Consider the following 16,581-nt stretch of genomic DNA (forward strand, 5'->3'; position numbering starts at 1 on the left):
GCGAGTGGAGAACAAAAGGCCAATAGTACAAGTCTTTCTCCCAAGTGATTGACCGCGGTTGGCGACCACGAGACACTCTCTGAGGATCAGGGTAAGGAACTATTGCATCTCAGGGCTGCTTATGCTGACTCGGAAGGGGAAGGCCAAGGTAAAACTCAAGCAGGGCAAATCGTAATTGATCGTGACGTGTTCCTCCTGCCATGATCCCCTGATGGCTTAGAGGAAGGGAGCTTCATTTGGCACCTGCTTAAACCAGCTGAACATGCATTTCCAATGAGAGCTTGTTTACAAAGCTCTTTCAGATGCATTCTCATATGCATTCTATCAGCTGTTCCCTCTTGGAAACTCTCGCGGGATTCTGAGATGCCAATCTCTCCGGATTTTTGTTTCCAGTTCTTTGACCTTTTAGTCTGCGATTCTTTCCCACTATGCACACAATCTATTTCAGCGGTTTTCAACCTGTGGGTCGCGACCCCTTTGGTGGTCGAACGACCCTTTCACAGGGGTCGCCTAAGACCATCCTGCATATAGATATTTACATGACGATTCATAACAGTAGCAACATTACAGTTATGAAGTAGCAACGAAAATAATTTTATGGTTGGGTCACATGAGGAACTGTACTTAAAGGGCCAGAAGGTTGAGAACCACTGCTATAGTGCGTCCACTTTGTGTGCAGATGGTTGCTATTTATTCTCCAGTCCTGACCACTCTCTCCATCTTCATATTCATATCCAGCTGACCACTGGACATCTCCACCTACATGCAGCACAGCCATCTTGAACTCAAAATGTGTCCAAATCTGAACTCATTTCCAATGTTCCAATGTTCTCTGACCCCCCCACTCCCCACAGTGGTTCTCAACCTTCTGGCCCTTTAAACACAGTTCCTCATGTTGTGACCCAACCATAAAATTATTTTCGTTGCAACTTCATAACTGTAATGTTGCTACTGTTATGAATCGTCATGTAAATATCTGATATGCAGGATGGTCTTAGGCGACCCCTGTGAAAGGGTCGTTCGACCGCCAAAGGGGTCGTGACCCACAGGTTGAGAACCGCTGCCCCAGTAAATGAAGCCAGAAAGCTGGGAATCAACTTTGATTTCTCCTACTCCCTGGCATCTTATTAACTCCAGTCTATTTCACCATTTAGTTATCTCAGTTTCACAGCCTCTCCACTATTCCTGACTGCCCTAAGTCAGACCTTCAGGGAGCCTTACTTGGGCCATTACAACTGGGTCTCTATGCTGCCTCTGTTAATTCCTGCATCCCCCGCCCCTTCTCTAGCTATCGTGCTGGAGACATGGCTGCTTTACCTCTCTAATCTTATGTTTGATATTTTTAAAAAAATTTTTTTCTTATCATCCTTCCTGGAACACACTATAACTGCAGCTTCAATTTTGCAACCATGAGATGACCTTCAAGATTAGCCGTGTGCTAAGGGTGGCAGAACAGAAAACTGGAAGGAATCTGGAATGCTGACACCATTAGGCCATATCAGCCCTGGATTGTTACCTCGGCCTTGTCACCAGAGGAAAAATCCCCTAAGCTGTTTAAGCTGTTAGGTACCCATTTCAACCTGATGCTTGAAGCATTACACAAATGGATAGGTGTTCTCAAGCGAACCCAGAGCCAGAGATAAAGATGGCTTCATCAAAAGTCTGACCAACTATTAGGTCCCATTTATGTGTGAAGACATGTTTTTGCCAATGAAATAAAAAAGCTGAGCTTGTTATTAATACCTTCGTATGAACTAGAGGTCATTCATTCAACATACTAAGAGAATGTGAATTTGATGAGAGGATAAGCAAGCCTAGAGCATTGAGAAGCAAGGATTGGTGGAGTTGCAGGGGAGACTTGGGCATTGTGAGTACTCTGGGAACTGAAAGATCATCCAGAAAAAGGAAACATACACAGGGCAAGGGATCCAGGGGCCAGCTCTAACTCCCAACACTAACTAGTTTTAAATTCTTGCTTTATCGGGAAAGTTTAAAAATACATGATCTCACTTGTATTTGGAATCTCGTGAACAAAATGAACTGACAAACAAAATAGAAACAGAGGCATGGCTACATGAAACAGACTGACAGCTGTCCGAGGGGTGGGGGTGAGGGGACTGGATGAAAGAAGGTAAAGGGATTAGCCAAAGAACATACATGCAGAACGTGAAGACACAGACAATAGTGTGGTGATGGACAGAAGGAATGGGGGGGTGGGGGCTGGGTGGAAGTGGGCAAGGGGGGGTGGGAGGATAGACATCTGTGAGTGTCAACAATAAAAATAAAATTTAAAAAATCAGTGGGTTGATTAAAAAGAAAAGGATAGGCATAATAGGATTTAGCAACCAGATAATGCTCTAAAAAAATAAACAGGAAAAACTACTCACTCCATTTCAGAACATTTTGACATGTGCCAGTATGAAAGGGTAAGTTTGACTTCATGGTCTCTGATAGCAGCTGCTTCACCCTGTCTACACACCTCCCTCTTCCTACAGTTTTCTCTACAAAAGAGCTGTTCCTGGGAAAAATGGAAAGAGGGGCGCCTGACAGGGTAAAGCCAGGAAGGGTGGCTTCTGAATGGGCCCCTAGCAACAGGCCAACAGTTTCCATCTCCTCTTCCACCTTAGGAACAAAAGCTACTAATATTAGTTCATGGAAAATAGGCAATTATACAAAATACAGCAGCAGAACCAAAATTTGTTTTCAAAATGTGAGTTTTTGACACTTGGAGAACTTCATTCCAAACTTCCAATTATATAATTACAAAAAAAATTTCATGTTTCAGAAAAACATACTTAATCTCAACATAAAATTCATGTCACTTATCACAAAGTCAGACAGTCAACTTTATAAAGGAGAAACAAACAGAAGCAGTATTTACAAATGTAGACGACATGAGACACTGTGAAGAACTTTTTGTTAATAAACACAATACATACTTTTACACTCTACATTTCAAAAATGATGCATCTGTGAACAATACGATAAAGTTATTAATGTTGATGACTTTAAATTAAATTCCAGGTTGCGGTGTTGAAGATTTTAAATTAAATTCAAGGGTGGGAGAGTTGAAGACTCAATTCAAAGTCAAGGTTATAGTGCTAAAGACTTTAAATTCAAGGTTATAGTAATACAAATTTTAAATTCAAGGGCAGATTGTCTAAGAAAGGACAAAACAACCAGCATTCAAGCTATTTAGTCAATTAGTTCCCTGTGAGTAGAAAATATATAGGCACCACTAAATGGATTAGCCTAATTACAAATTATGTTCATTTCTAAATAACTCACAACTGCAAGAAATCGTTTCACAGAATTTTTCGTCAGTTTCTATCCTTGGGTAAGTATTTCTGCTATATTTAAATCTTCAAAACAATTCCTTTCCACTTCCACATTTTTATAAGTATAAAATGTTTAAACAAAGAGATAGCCATTCCTTAGCTAGAGAACTATTCCCCCATTGACTTCTAGGAGAGAAAAAAAAGATTTCATTTCCTCCTCTGCCCCAAAACATATAAAGTAAACGCAAACAATCCAATTCCTAATTAAGAATCAGTTGCATAGAACCCAGGGCCTGGAACAATATTTCATGCTAGTTTTCTTGCTATAATGCTGAGAACAATTTAGTTATTTACATTATTGAGAAATCTATTTGACAGGCTGGATTCATTCCAGTGCTCCCATTAGCGGAGTTTTGCTAAAAAAGGCGAGAGTAGCGGCGTCTGCGAATGGGGACGTCGAAGAGTCTCCGGGGCCTCGCCTCCTCGTCTTCCTCATCAGATTCCTCCATATCTGCCGAATCATCATCGTCTTCCTCCTCTTCTGCATCTTCCATCTCTTCATACTCATCAGGACCCAATTCCTTGAAAGAGAAAACAGTCTTTTGATAAGAACTTCCATCAGTTTTTTCAACTCATTTAATGCAAATATCTCATTTATCTAGACTCTGAACAGCCAGACATGCCAAATATGAATCTTGACTTGAACAGCACATTTCCATAATGCACATACTGATTCGTGTATATCCTATTACATGTTTTAAAATGCTCAATGTAGTTTTCATGGTAAATATATTTCATTAATATAGTACTTATTTTTACATGGTAGTTGTTATTCAGATACAATGTAGCAAACAGACCACTCCTAGCAACTCAAAGTAAAATTTTACTGAATTTATCGTATTAGTGATTTCAGTAACAATTTTTAATCTACATGCTTACAGAAAAGATGTGAACATATTAACAAGGTATGACATGACCTCTACTGGTACTTTTTATGTACTGTCAACAAGAGGTCTATGATTTCTATTGAGCTCCTACCATAAAGACACATCATTTCCATTCAACCACCATCGGTAGCTTCTCCTTGTACATTAACTTGTCGGAGGCTCTCAGCATAGGGCAATGGTGACGTTAACTGTGCAATAGCTGAACATCACCTGCAAACTCCCTCTTAAGCAGTGCTTCCTCTATCAATCATGGCTTACTTTGCTGTCAACTTTCTCACTTTTGAAGACCCAATGAGAGGAGCCGCTATATCGAACAGAATTCTGAACAGCAAGATCTTACTTGGTAATGTGCGGAATGTCGGGAAGCTTTGGATGTGGTGTCAGCGACGGTCTTTCAACCAAGGCTTTTGTGACATACCATGATGCAGCACCCTCCCTACCCTTCTGATCTCATCGCCATCCACTCTGCCCCATTTCCCACCCTCCAGTACACTGGCCTCCTGGCAGTTCTTCAAACATACCACGCACATTCGTGGGTCGGGACTTTTGCACTTGCTGTTCTTTAGCTTGGAACACCCTTCACCCAAACATCCAAGGGCTCCTTCTACTTCTCTTCAGTCTCAACTCAAATGTCACAGAAGCCTTTCTTGATACATCTTTATGTTATACAACTCAACAGGACACCCTTTATCCCCTTTATTCTGATTATTCTCCAGTGCATATATTACTACTTGATCTAAGTATATGGTGTTTATTTGCTAACCTTTGTCTATGTAATGTAAATTCCAAGGCAGAGATTTTAATTGTATTATTCACTGCATTTTCCTCAGCACTTGGTAGGTACTCAGTAAATATTTGTTGAGTGAACAAATTTACTGATGTGGGAGAAAGGTATTGTCTTTTAGGATTTGTCAAAGGAATAGTCACTGGGATTTATTATAACACAAACAATAACAATCAAAGATATGTAAATATAAGATAATCCATTATTTTAATCTCTGGATATTTCTTTAAATCGAGGGAATGAAGACTTTGAAATCCACAGCAGGTCCAAAAGGGATTTGAGAAGAGGGGGGAAAAAGGGACCAGGGAAGGAGGGAAGGATTAAAAAAATTATGAAACATTAAATTCAGGTAGTATGATTATTATCTTAATGAAGAAGAAAACAAAAACTGTTAAAGAAAATCAATATGGCTAAAGAGGATTGCTGATGATCACAAATAAAATTGTACATACCAAACAGCAGATGGAAAGAGGAACACAGACAAAAATGAAAATAAATCAGCAGTAGGAACCTCTAAAGAGTCTAAAAACAAACAATAAACCACCTAGACCAAGAAAAGACCAACCAAAAGTATATTTTAAAGTGGCAGAGTATAAAGCAAAAGAAAAGATTAAATCTCCCAATTATATTGTTAAAGCACACAAAAGGAGAACAATTCAATTTCCATATCAAGAAAACTGCTATTTTCCCTGGCGGGTGTGGATCAGTTGGCTGGGCGTCGTCCTGTACACCAAAAGGTCGCTGGTTCGATTTCTGGTCAGGGCACATGCCCAGGTTGTGGGCTCGATCCCTGGTAGGGGGTATGCAGGAGGCAGCCGATCAATGTTTTGCTCTCACATTATTTCTCTCTCCCTTCCTCTCTAAAAGTCAATAAAAAAAAAATCTTTTTAAAAAATGAATATTTAAACAGGAAAGGTAAATACAAGTACAACCCCCCCCCCCACTGCCTCTTCATGTTGATTATAAAATAAGTCCAGAATTTTCATTCCTTTTTATTGTTTTCTCATCCCTGATAGAAAAAAACATTTTCCACAAGGCAGGTAAAGATTTTATATTATTATTTGTCATTGGGAAGGCACTAGAACTCTAAATAAGTAAGAACATAGTTAAGAGAGGGTTAAACATGTAATGAGTTTATTATTATAATTTTAAATTATAAATTTAAAAATTTTAAACTTTAAAAAAGGAGTAAGTAAATATTATAAAACTTCTCAGTTTTAATTTCTAACATGATAAATATCAATATAACCCACATAAGCAAGAGTTCTTTGGAGTCCTCATAACTTTCTTTTAATTATAGATGACATACAATTTTATATTAGCTTCAGGTATACAACAGTGTGATTAGACATATATATATGTATATATATACACACATTATGAAGTGACCACCACAATAAGTCTAGTAACCATTTGTCATCATACATAGTTATTACAATATCATTGACTATATACTCTATGCTGCACTTGTGACTTATTTTATAACTGGCAGTTTGTACTTAATCACTTCACCTTTTTGCTCATTCTCCCACCCCTCACCCCTCTGGCCACTATGTATCTATGAGTTTGTGTTTAGTTTTATTTGTTCATTTGTTTTGTTTTTAGATTCCATATACAAGTGGAATTATATGGCATTTGTCTTTCTCTGTCTGACTTATTTCACTTAGCATAATATCCTCTAGGTCCATCCATGTTGTTGCAAATGGCAAGATTTCGTTCTTTTTTATTGCTGAGTAATCTTATATCCTATAAAATAAAAGGCTAATATGCAAATCAACCAAAAGGCAGAACAACCAGTCGCTATGATGCGCACTAACCACCAGGGGGAAGATGCTTAACGCAGGAGCTGCCCCCTGGTGGTCAGTGCACTCCCACAGGGGAAGCGCCGCTCAGCCAGAAGCCAGCTCATGACTGGTGAGTGCAGCGGCGGTGGTGGGAACCTCTCCCACCTCTGTGGCAGTGCTAAGGATGTCCCACTGGTGACACACACACACATATTCATTATCTGTTCGTCTATGGATGGACTCCTAGGTTGCTTCCATAGTTTGGCTATTGTAAATAACACTGCAATGAACATAGGGGTGCATATATTTTTTTGAATTAGTGTCTCTTATTTCTTTGGATAAATACGCAAAGGTGGAATTGCTGGGTCATAGGGTTTAGTTCCATTTTTAATTTTTTGAGGAATCTCCAATAACTTTTCAAAGCTTAAGGGGGTCATGAAACCAAAAAGTTTGAAATGACTGTCCTTAAGTAAAGACTACTTTATACCCACCCTAACAAACATTTTAAAAAGCCTCAACGGGATCAAGTTGACCCAATAGTAACTACCTGCGCCAATAAATCTCAGTACTCTACGTTTTATGTCAGGAATAATAGCAACTTTAGGACAGGAGCATTTTCAGAGATAAAGATTTTATAACAATAAAATAACCAGTTCATTAAAAAGACGGCACAATCCTAAGTATATCTGCACATAATTATAGAGCTTCAAAATGCATGACGCAAATCTGATAGGATTAAAGAGAAGGAGACAAAACTTAATTATAACTGGAGATTACAACAATCATCTCTCAGAGAATAAAGACCAAAAAAAAAAGATCAGTAAATATATAAAAGACTTGAAAAACAATCAACCAGTTCAACCTGTCATTTATAGAATAATATTCCCCAAAATAACAAAATATACATTCTTTTCAAATACACAAGTATTTACCAAGATAGACCATAATTCTGGGCCATAAAACATTTAAAAGGATTGAAATTATACACAATGAGTTCTCTAAACATAACAAAATTAAAAATCAACAACCCAAGGATAACTAGAAAATCTCCAAATGTTTGGGAATTAACACATTTCTAGATAAGTCATTGATCAAAACTAAATTACAAGAAAATCTGAGAATATTTTGAATCAAATGGTAATGAAAACATAATGTCAGAATTTATGAAATGTAGCTAAAACAGTGCTTACAGAGAAGGTCTAAAATCAATAATTTAAACTTCTACCTTAAGAAGCTAGGGGGAAAAAAGCAAATTAAACCCAAAGTAAGAAGGAGAAATAAAGATAACTGTAGAAATCAATGAAAATAGAAATGAGGAAACAATAGAGAAAATCAGTGAAGAAAAAATTGTTCCTTTAAGTGATCAATAAAGTGATAACCCCCTAGCTAAACTGATGAACAAAAGATATAAATTACCAATATGAAGAACAAAAGAGGACATATGACTATATCTTTTCCAGCCATTAAAAGGATTATCAATATTTAGGTAGCTTTATGCCTATTAATTCAGCATTTAGACAAAATGGACAAATTCCTTAAAAGACACAAAATTAGCAAAAGTGGACAAGAAACAGAAAATACAAATATTAAAGAAATTAATATTTCAAAAGGTTTGCACAAAGCATATTCCAGCCCCAGATGACTTCACTGATAAATCATCTAAAACATTTAAGGATAATTACAATCTCATACAGAATTTGGGCTGGTCAGCATGGAGACTGCCATAAGTAGCAGATTCCTAGAACTGGAAATGAACAGTAGGAAGCACACCTCCACTGGGAGGGAAGCTAAACTTCACTTCCAGACCCAGACTGTAGGCTGTTTTCCACAGACACACCACAAGCATGAAGGCCTAAGTCTCCTCATCATCCTTCCTTCTACAAACTGGAGTTGTGAATGTGTGAACTCTGGGTCAGCTTCATATCATGTCCATCTTCCCAGACTTATGTTAGAGCTTCCCATCAGGGTCACCCAGGAGCCAGAGGGTTTTGGTGAACATTTGATGCCTACAACTTGATTACATTCTGGGTATACAATTCATATTTTATTCCTATTGTATAACTAGAGCCTCATAATTTTCTCTAATCATTTTATAGCCAGTAAGATTGGGGTTACTGCTAAACCTGCCTTAAGGTAACCCTAAAAATGAGATTTAAAAAATATACCTAGTTGACTTAGGAAATGATCCCAAAGAGAAACTAGTAAAAGTACGAGTCTACCCATTAAATCCTTTGTAATAATTTCTATAGGATATTTGTATTATTTTACAAAATGGGAGTTTTAGCAAAAACACTGTAAGAAATTGTTTTCCCTGTCTTAATGAAATAAAAGAAAGCAGGTATCAACTGGTCTAGTGTGATGTTTCTCATTAGGCGACAGATGTATTTAAAACGAATTATTACTCTATAGACTACTAATGGTAGACTCATGTCATTGTACATCTGTCCAAACCCATAGAATATATAATAAGAGTGAACCCGAATGTAACTTATGGACTTTGGGTGATAATGATGTGTCAATGTAAGCTCCATAGTTGTGACACTGACACCGCTCTAGTGGGAAATATTGTGTGGGGGTAGGGGGTATATGGGGAATTTCTGTACCTTCTGCTCAATTTTTCTGTGAATCTAAAACTGCTCTAAAAAATAAAGCTATTAAAAACAAACTAACAAAATCAGGTAACAGCAGAGTTACTCTGACTGAAGAGTACAGAGCCTCACTTACTTCTTGTCTGCCTCCCCCCCACATGTTCACATATCCCACCCTCCCCAAGGTACTTCCTCAAAATTCCTAGGGTTCTTTGCAACACAATTTATAAACTATTTGTCTGGCTAATCAACAAAGACCCTCTGTGGAGTCAATTCTAAAAAGTTATGTAAATCAGCACCAGAGGAAATTTAACCTACCAATCGAGCTATAGACACCCTGAATGTCGGACATGCCATATGGAACCGGGGAATGGCGACATTAAAGATCTTGTCTTTAAAGTAAAGAAAGTGGAAAGTATAATATCCTTCCATATATCCTGATGTTGTAGAAAATGTGGTACAACTTGTGTATTCATACACCCGACCAGGGCTGATGATTGGAAATTCACCTGCAGAGAAAACAGTAACGATTAATTAAAGCATAAAATTCAGTTCTCCATCACAGCAAATTAGATATGTCCTCTACGGGAGTATGTAAACTATGTTAAAGTAAAGGCACAATTATAAACAAAATCAAAAAGGAAACACAACAAAATGTTAATAGTGATGGGATTACGAGTATTTTGACTTTTTGGATAGTCCCTCTAATTCTCTATAGTGGTGTGTGGGTAGGGTGGGGGAATTCTAGGAGAATAAAGCAAAATAAAAAAAGAATTTTTTTTTTCCAAAATGCTTTGAGACATTTTAGACACCATCTTTAAGACATGGGTAATAAGTGTCACAGACACTAGTTTAAACAGTGATAAGGATAATCTAAATGTTTAAAAGTAGCAATAGACTAAAACATAAAATTCTGAGCATGCAGCTTAAGCATTTAGCCCAGAAAAAATGGCAGTCACAAAGGAGAGTCCTTACTCCAAGGGACCAAATTACTGAAAAAGAAATACAGCTTTAATAAAATTGTTTAGCACTAGATCCCCAAATAAATTCAGGAAAAATTCCTTAAACAAACATGCAGAATATGACTTTATTCATGGCAATAAATTAGAGCAACTTTAATCTAAACTGAATTCTGTACATGCTTAGGACCAATAACAGAAGTACATAGCTTAAATAATGTTATTTTTCTGAAGCACTAATACAAAATCTGAAGAGTCTAAGGGTTCAGAAACTTAAGATAATTACAATGTCAATGGAAATCAAGCTAGAGATGATTGAAATCCACAAACAAAAAAATCTGTTATTAATTTTAACATTTCTCCCCTAAATTGCAGAAGATAAGATGTAAAATTTATTTTCTCTTTCTGTTCTATGCCTACAAAATATTACAATGAATAATTATTCAGTGGGAAATAAAAGAATTTAAGAAGGAAAAGCAAGGAACCCAGGTGATTCACAGAATGTAAACTCAATCCCTGTGCTATAATTTTAGAAAAGTTCTGTTTAAAGGTACTAAACTGATAGAATGACATTTACACATTATATTTGTGAAGCAAAGTATTATAGTTAGGAGAAACCCAGAATCTATGATACCTTTCACATTGTAAACACAGCTATTAAAAAGATGCAGTCATATCCACCAACATCATCATGCATTTCTAAGCTGTGCCACATATATGCTCTCCAAAAGTTCTTAGATGCAACTGATGTATAAACTAAATCTTGCATTACATACCAACTACTCCAGGTCCTTGAACTTCTTCTACATCACCTTTAGCATTTGTTATTCTCCAATAGCGACTGTCCAACTGACAAGCCTTCTCAGGAAGTGCATCCTTTGACATTTCAATCCTGGAGAAGGAAATGGGACAGTAGAGACACAAATCAGGCCTTTTTTTGTTTCTTTTGTTTAAGAGCTACAACATTTGGGTTAAGAACATAAAGGGAGCCCTAACCGGTTTGGCTCAGTGGATAGAGCATCAGCCTGTGGACTGAAGGGTTCCAGGCTCGATTCCGGTCAAGGGCACGTACCTTGGTTGCGGGCACATCCCCAGTAGGGGGTGTGCAAGAGGCAGCTGATCGATGTTTCTCTCCCATCGATGTTTCTAACTCTCTACCCCTCTCCCTTCCTCTCTGTAAAAAATCAATAAAATACATTTTTTTAAAAAATCTTATTGATTTTAAAAAAAAAAGAACATAAAGGGAATTTCCAAAGGAAGTTAAGAAACACACCCCAAAGTCTGTGTTCATCATCTATTTCCGGAAGTTCTCAAAGATAGTGGCCTGATTAGCTAACTCCCCCATGAGAAGGCTTTCATTCAACTTCCGCGCCTGATTTCAGTGAGGATCAACAACAGAAAGGGCAACATAAAAATTCACAAACTCCATGCTTACAACACTCTTTTGTTGTTCAAATAAAGATCAGTATGGGAAACGCTTTCTAGATACAGTGCCATGAAAAACTTCTGTTCTAAAAACTGACAGTCTTTTATTCACTACAAGGCTATGCAACCCATTTCCCTTTTCTCAATTAGCTTCTATATACAAAGCTCAAAGCGAAATGTCACTACTGTTACTGGGATCACCTTAACTCTGCTTCCCAATGCTATTATTTCCCCCCCTTCCTCTGGGAATCTTCGGTCTCTTATTTTCATTTTAAGTACTCTACAAGCATATGTAGGTATCATTAGTTAAGCATGTCTCAGTCCTAGGCAAGATCTAAATTAAACAACAAACATCTGTGCATGTGTAACTAGACACGTCAAAGGCTATATACAATACAAAATTCTATGATGCTTCTGGTAAGTATACATTCCTATATATAACATCATAAAGTATATAAAAATATATCTAAAGACAAAGTATCCTTAGTCCCTTTGATCAATGAGTTGTCTTCATGTCATAGCAGAGAGTATTTCTAATTAGAGTGAATTTACTAGGTAATATTTGTTTTTTATTTCACCAAATCCAGGGCTCAACACTCAATAAATATGTACTAGACTTTTAATTGAACATACACAGACCAGATTAAATTTTAAAAGCATGATATTACCTTGGGCAATTTGGTAGCTTTCCAAAAACATTACAACTCTAATTCTGACCTTTCCATATGATTATAACCTAGTGGTCCACCTTGAAAAGTACCTGGCACAATACTTGTATTTACAAGAAACAACTTAGGGGTTAATATAAACTCAAGATATTTTATAAACTATATTGCACTAACTCTTCCCATAAGCAGCCTGAAGTGACCTTTGAAAATGGTTCATTAGTCACTTGACCCAAAAACCCCCACAAAATCATGCAAATCAAGGTTAAAATCTTCGTGTTCATTTTAATAATACTCGTGAAACTGCTCATGCCACCAAAGGTATGCATATCTTAAAAGCCACCAAGTATCTGAAGAATGTCGCTTTACAGAAGCAATGTGTGCCATTCTGTCATTACAATGGTGGAGTTGGTAGGTGTGCCCAGGCCAAACAGTGGGGCTGCACACGGGGTCCATGGCCGTGAAGTGCTGAATTTTGCTACACATGTTTAAAAATGCAGAAGTTATGCTGAACTTAAGGGTGCAGATGTAGAGTCTCTGGTCATGGAGCACATCTAGGTACGTGGAGCAGAATTTACAGCGCTTGTGGGCGGATTACACATAAGCTCTCCCTGCCACAGTGAGATGATCCTACTGAAAAAGAGCAGCTTGTTCCTACACCAGAAAAATATCCCAGAAGACCTGGAGAAACGAAAACTTATGGCCCCAGAGTAAATTCAGCATCAATAAATACAAATAAAAGTAAAAGCAGGGAAAAAAACCTGACTATACTGTAGAAACTTTGTTACCCACCTTCCTCTGGATCAGCAAGAAGCTGCCTTTCAAAATGTGTTTTATATCTTATATCAAATGGGGCAATAATAACACATCCGGAGGATACAGCCCATTACTAACTGAAAGGCGACCCTTTGAAATTCTCACCTGATTCGATATGTGAAGAAATAGTGGGGTGGATGTACAGAGCTAAGTTCTGGCAAAAACGACGTGGAAACTGAAACAGTAATATCTCCAGTTGTTGCTACACACTCTGGATCATGAACATATCTAGGTAAATAAAAAAAATAAACATTTTTTTAGTCAACTAACCTCAATTCTAGAAGATAAAAGGTTTAAAGATACAATGCAAAATAGCTTAGCATTGAAAATTTAAATCACAGTTGAGATTTTAAAGGTATAGTCCTATTAAGCTTAGAAGAAAACTAGAAATCATAAGCAAACCAGAAAGCTTTGAAGACTCCAGATCAGTGATGGTAGCAGTAAAGTAATCTACTTGGAAACTAAAAAGAGTCTATCTCCATTTTCAGAGTTGAGGAAATTTAGGGGACCATCTGAAAACCCAGCTATACCTACAAACAGTGGTTCTGATAATAAAAATGTGTTAGTATATTATTATAGGGGCCTCTAATGTATATTTAATCTAACATTTCTGCCAACCAGGCTACTATAAGCCAATATGACCTCTAATACTATCTATAATATCTAGATGTTCCATTTAGAGATAATAAATATTTGCTAGGAGTTAATAGTTACTAACTTGCTATTCACACTAAATCTACTAATTGGCAAACAGCTTTTTTTTTTTCCTAAAAAGAAACTATATAAATACTATAAAGACATAATTTCTACATCAAATCAGTTTTTTTCGTTTGATTCTTCAAAATAAGAAAAATACTGGCTGTTCAAGTGTTTGGATGTTTTGGCCTTAAAATGAGAATAGAATAGATTTATGATGATGAGAGGTTCTGTTATTAACCTTCCTGGGAAACTTCATCTCATGATCTGTAACTGATGATTTTTGCTTATTACAATCATTCCATTCCAAAAAGCCCCAAGTGAAATACCTGAAAATTTGGTCTCTGATGATAGGGAAGCCACCTGATACAACACTGTTGACATAAGAAGTAAACCAGTCAGTAAAAGTAGCACCTGTAAACCAGAAAAGGGGGGAAAGGACAAATAGCTTTTGTAAAATCCATGCAAGAAACAAGGAAACAATTGTAATTTCTCTTTGCATAAGGTGTGATATCAAACCCAGAAATATTTATAGATATAATTCCTCTCTAGTCCTTTATTAGGACAATTTCTAGTCTCGACTCTATCCCTCTTATTCCTAACAACCTTGCTAGGGAATCCTCCAACTAACTTCAAAGTACTTTTTACACTTATATATAATTAAATAACAGATTCCTAAACTTCACTTTGTCCTGGTACAGGAATGAAAAGCTTTCTGTCTGTAATTCCTTGAACAAAGAAGACATGGCTATATCTAGGAAGAAACTACAGGAACAATATCAGCACCCATCCTCGAACAGCCAGGGAACACCCTGCTCCAGGTACATACTGACTCATGCTCAGTCTGGACATCTCACAGGAGTTATGGGCATCAGACCAATCCCAAAGTAGCTGAGGTGACTACAGATTCAAACGCACAGCGGTCCTCCATATTCTCAGTGAGCAGCTCGAAGCGGAAAAGAATGACTGGAACAGTCCAGTCCGGACCATACATCTGTGATCTAGTGATTGGGACAGTAACAAGCGTTTACATAAATTATGCCTGCCCCTCTAGATAATACAATGTAACTTTCTCAGCTCCCCGTACTGTTAACACATCTCAGTGACTAGCATATAGTAGTCCCTTAACCAGTGGTGCCCAATGCATTTCTCTGTAATCTTATTTTTATCAACCCAGTTCCTATACTCCCCATGCTAAACGTCAGATGCTAAATTTACAGTATTTACTTCATATTCTGCTCTGAGAATAATAGGAGATACTATTTAGGCTTGGGTCTGAGGGTACAGAGCTTTAAGATTTGAAGGGCATCAATTGAGAGAAAGTACACTACAATAGTTGGTTCTTAATGTCTACTAATGGCCCGTTCTAACTCCCTACTTATTAAATGTTATTGTATTCAAAATGAGCACTGATCATCTGTTTACTTGGAGCAAGATACTAAGAAGCCTGTCTTTAATGACATTAACAACAAAGGCATTACCATTCAAAGAAGGTACAATTTTATGTCAGGAGAACTAGTAATTTTCCTGTAGAGTTTTAAAGTCATTTTTCATATTTCATGGTTTACATAAAAAAGAAATTGGCATAGTGTATTTCAATGAACCTAAATTTATTATAATACATACTAGAACAAAGTGTGTTCTTTAAAATGAGGACAGTTTCCAAGAAAATCAAACTTATTTGAATCACGATGTAATTTATATGTTCAAGGTTCTTACCTTTAAAGTAAGCCTGCATCTTGGAGCTTCTCTGATAGCACTGGGGCTTTATCAGGGCATCCTAAAGGAACTGCTTTCTCATCTTTCCTCCCAGCACTAACTTCCCATCTGAGCTCAAATCTTTCGCTTCGCTCTCCTATTCCAGGGGAAATCCCAACTACCAGAATAGTATTATCAGATCTCAGTATTCTGCTGCAGCAGTGGGTTCTTCCATACTATGTCAGACCAGCACCATACCGAGAGCAAGAAACTCCAGGAGCCTAGCAGGCAGCTTACTTCAGAGCTCAGGCAGCCTTTGGTGCATATACTCAGTAGCACCATGCACCAGAGCCATGATGGTCACCTCTTAAAGTGTGTGCTACACGAAGACGCCAAAGGGGCATTGAGTAGGAGCAAAACCCGGCAAGTACTAACTTAGAAACCACAGACCACATGAGTCAGGGTGAGCTGACAGCCAGGGACTAAGTGTCAAAGCTTTTTATAACTTATTACGTAGGAGTGAGAGCTTACATTGTGAAGTGTGCCACAAAATCTAGAATATGCCACAGTATAGACCAGTGATGGCAAACCTTTTGAGCTCGGCGTGTCAGCATTTTGAAAAACCCTAACTTAACTTTGGTGCCGTGTCACATACAGAAATTTTTTGATATTTGCAACCATAGTAAAACAAAGACTTACATTTTTGATATTTATTTTATATATTTAAATGCCATTTAACAAAGAAAAATCAACCAAAAAAATGAGTTCACGTGTCACCTCTGACACGCATGTCATAGGTTCACCATCACTGGTATAGACTCTGTTCAAGCTTCCAATTAGGAGAAATAATTACATACAGATGCCTTAGCTTGCAAGGCCCCTTTACTATTAGTCTCTGGGGATGTTTGACATGTGCCAGGAATGCCTTTAAAAAGCTGAGT

At 37.4% G+C, this 16,581-nt stretch overlaps 1 protein-coding gene across 1 annotated transcript in view; it reads right to left on the bottom strand.

Annotated features, from left to right (window-relative positions):
* Positions 1-2,677: 2,677 nt before the first annotated feature.
* Positions 2,678-16,581, bottom strand: part of FBXO3 (F-box protein 3) — a 33,462-nt gene continuing 19,558 nt past the window's right edge. The window contains exons 7-11 of the mRNA XM_081100432.1: positions 14,272-14,356; positions 13,352-13,474; positions 11,117-11,232; positions 9,700-9,890; positions 2,678-3,859 (exon numbers count right to left, since the gene is read on the bottom strand). Of these exons, the coding sequence (XP_080956558.1) occupies positions 3,695-3,859; positions 9,700-9,890; positions 11,117-11,232; positions 13,352-13,474; positions 14,272-14,356 (680 nt within the window). The 3' untranslated portion in view covers positions 2,678-3,694. The remainder of the gene's footprint in view (positions 3,860-9,699; positions 9,891-11,116; positions 11,233-13,351; positions 13,475-14,271; positions 14,357-16,581) is intronic.

This window comes from Myotis nattereri, assembly GCF_964212035.1.
Source record: "Myotis nattereri genome assembly, chromosome: 9".
Lineage (NCBI taxonomy): Eukaryota > Metazoa > Chordata > Mammalia > Chiroptera > Vespertilionidae > Myotis > Myotis nattereri.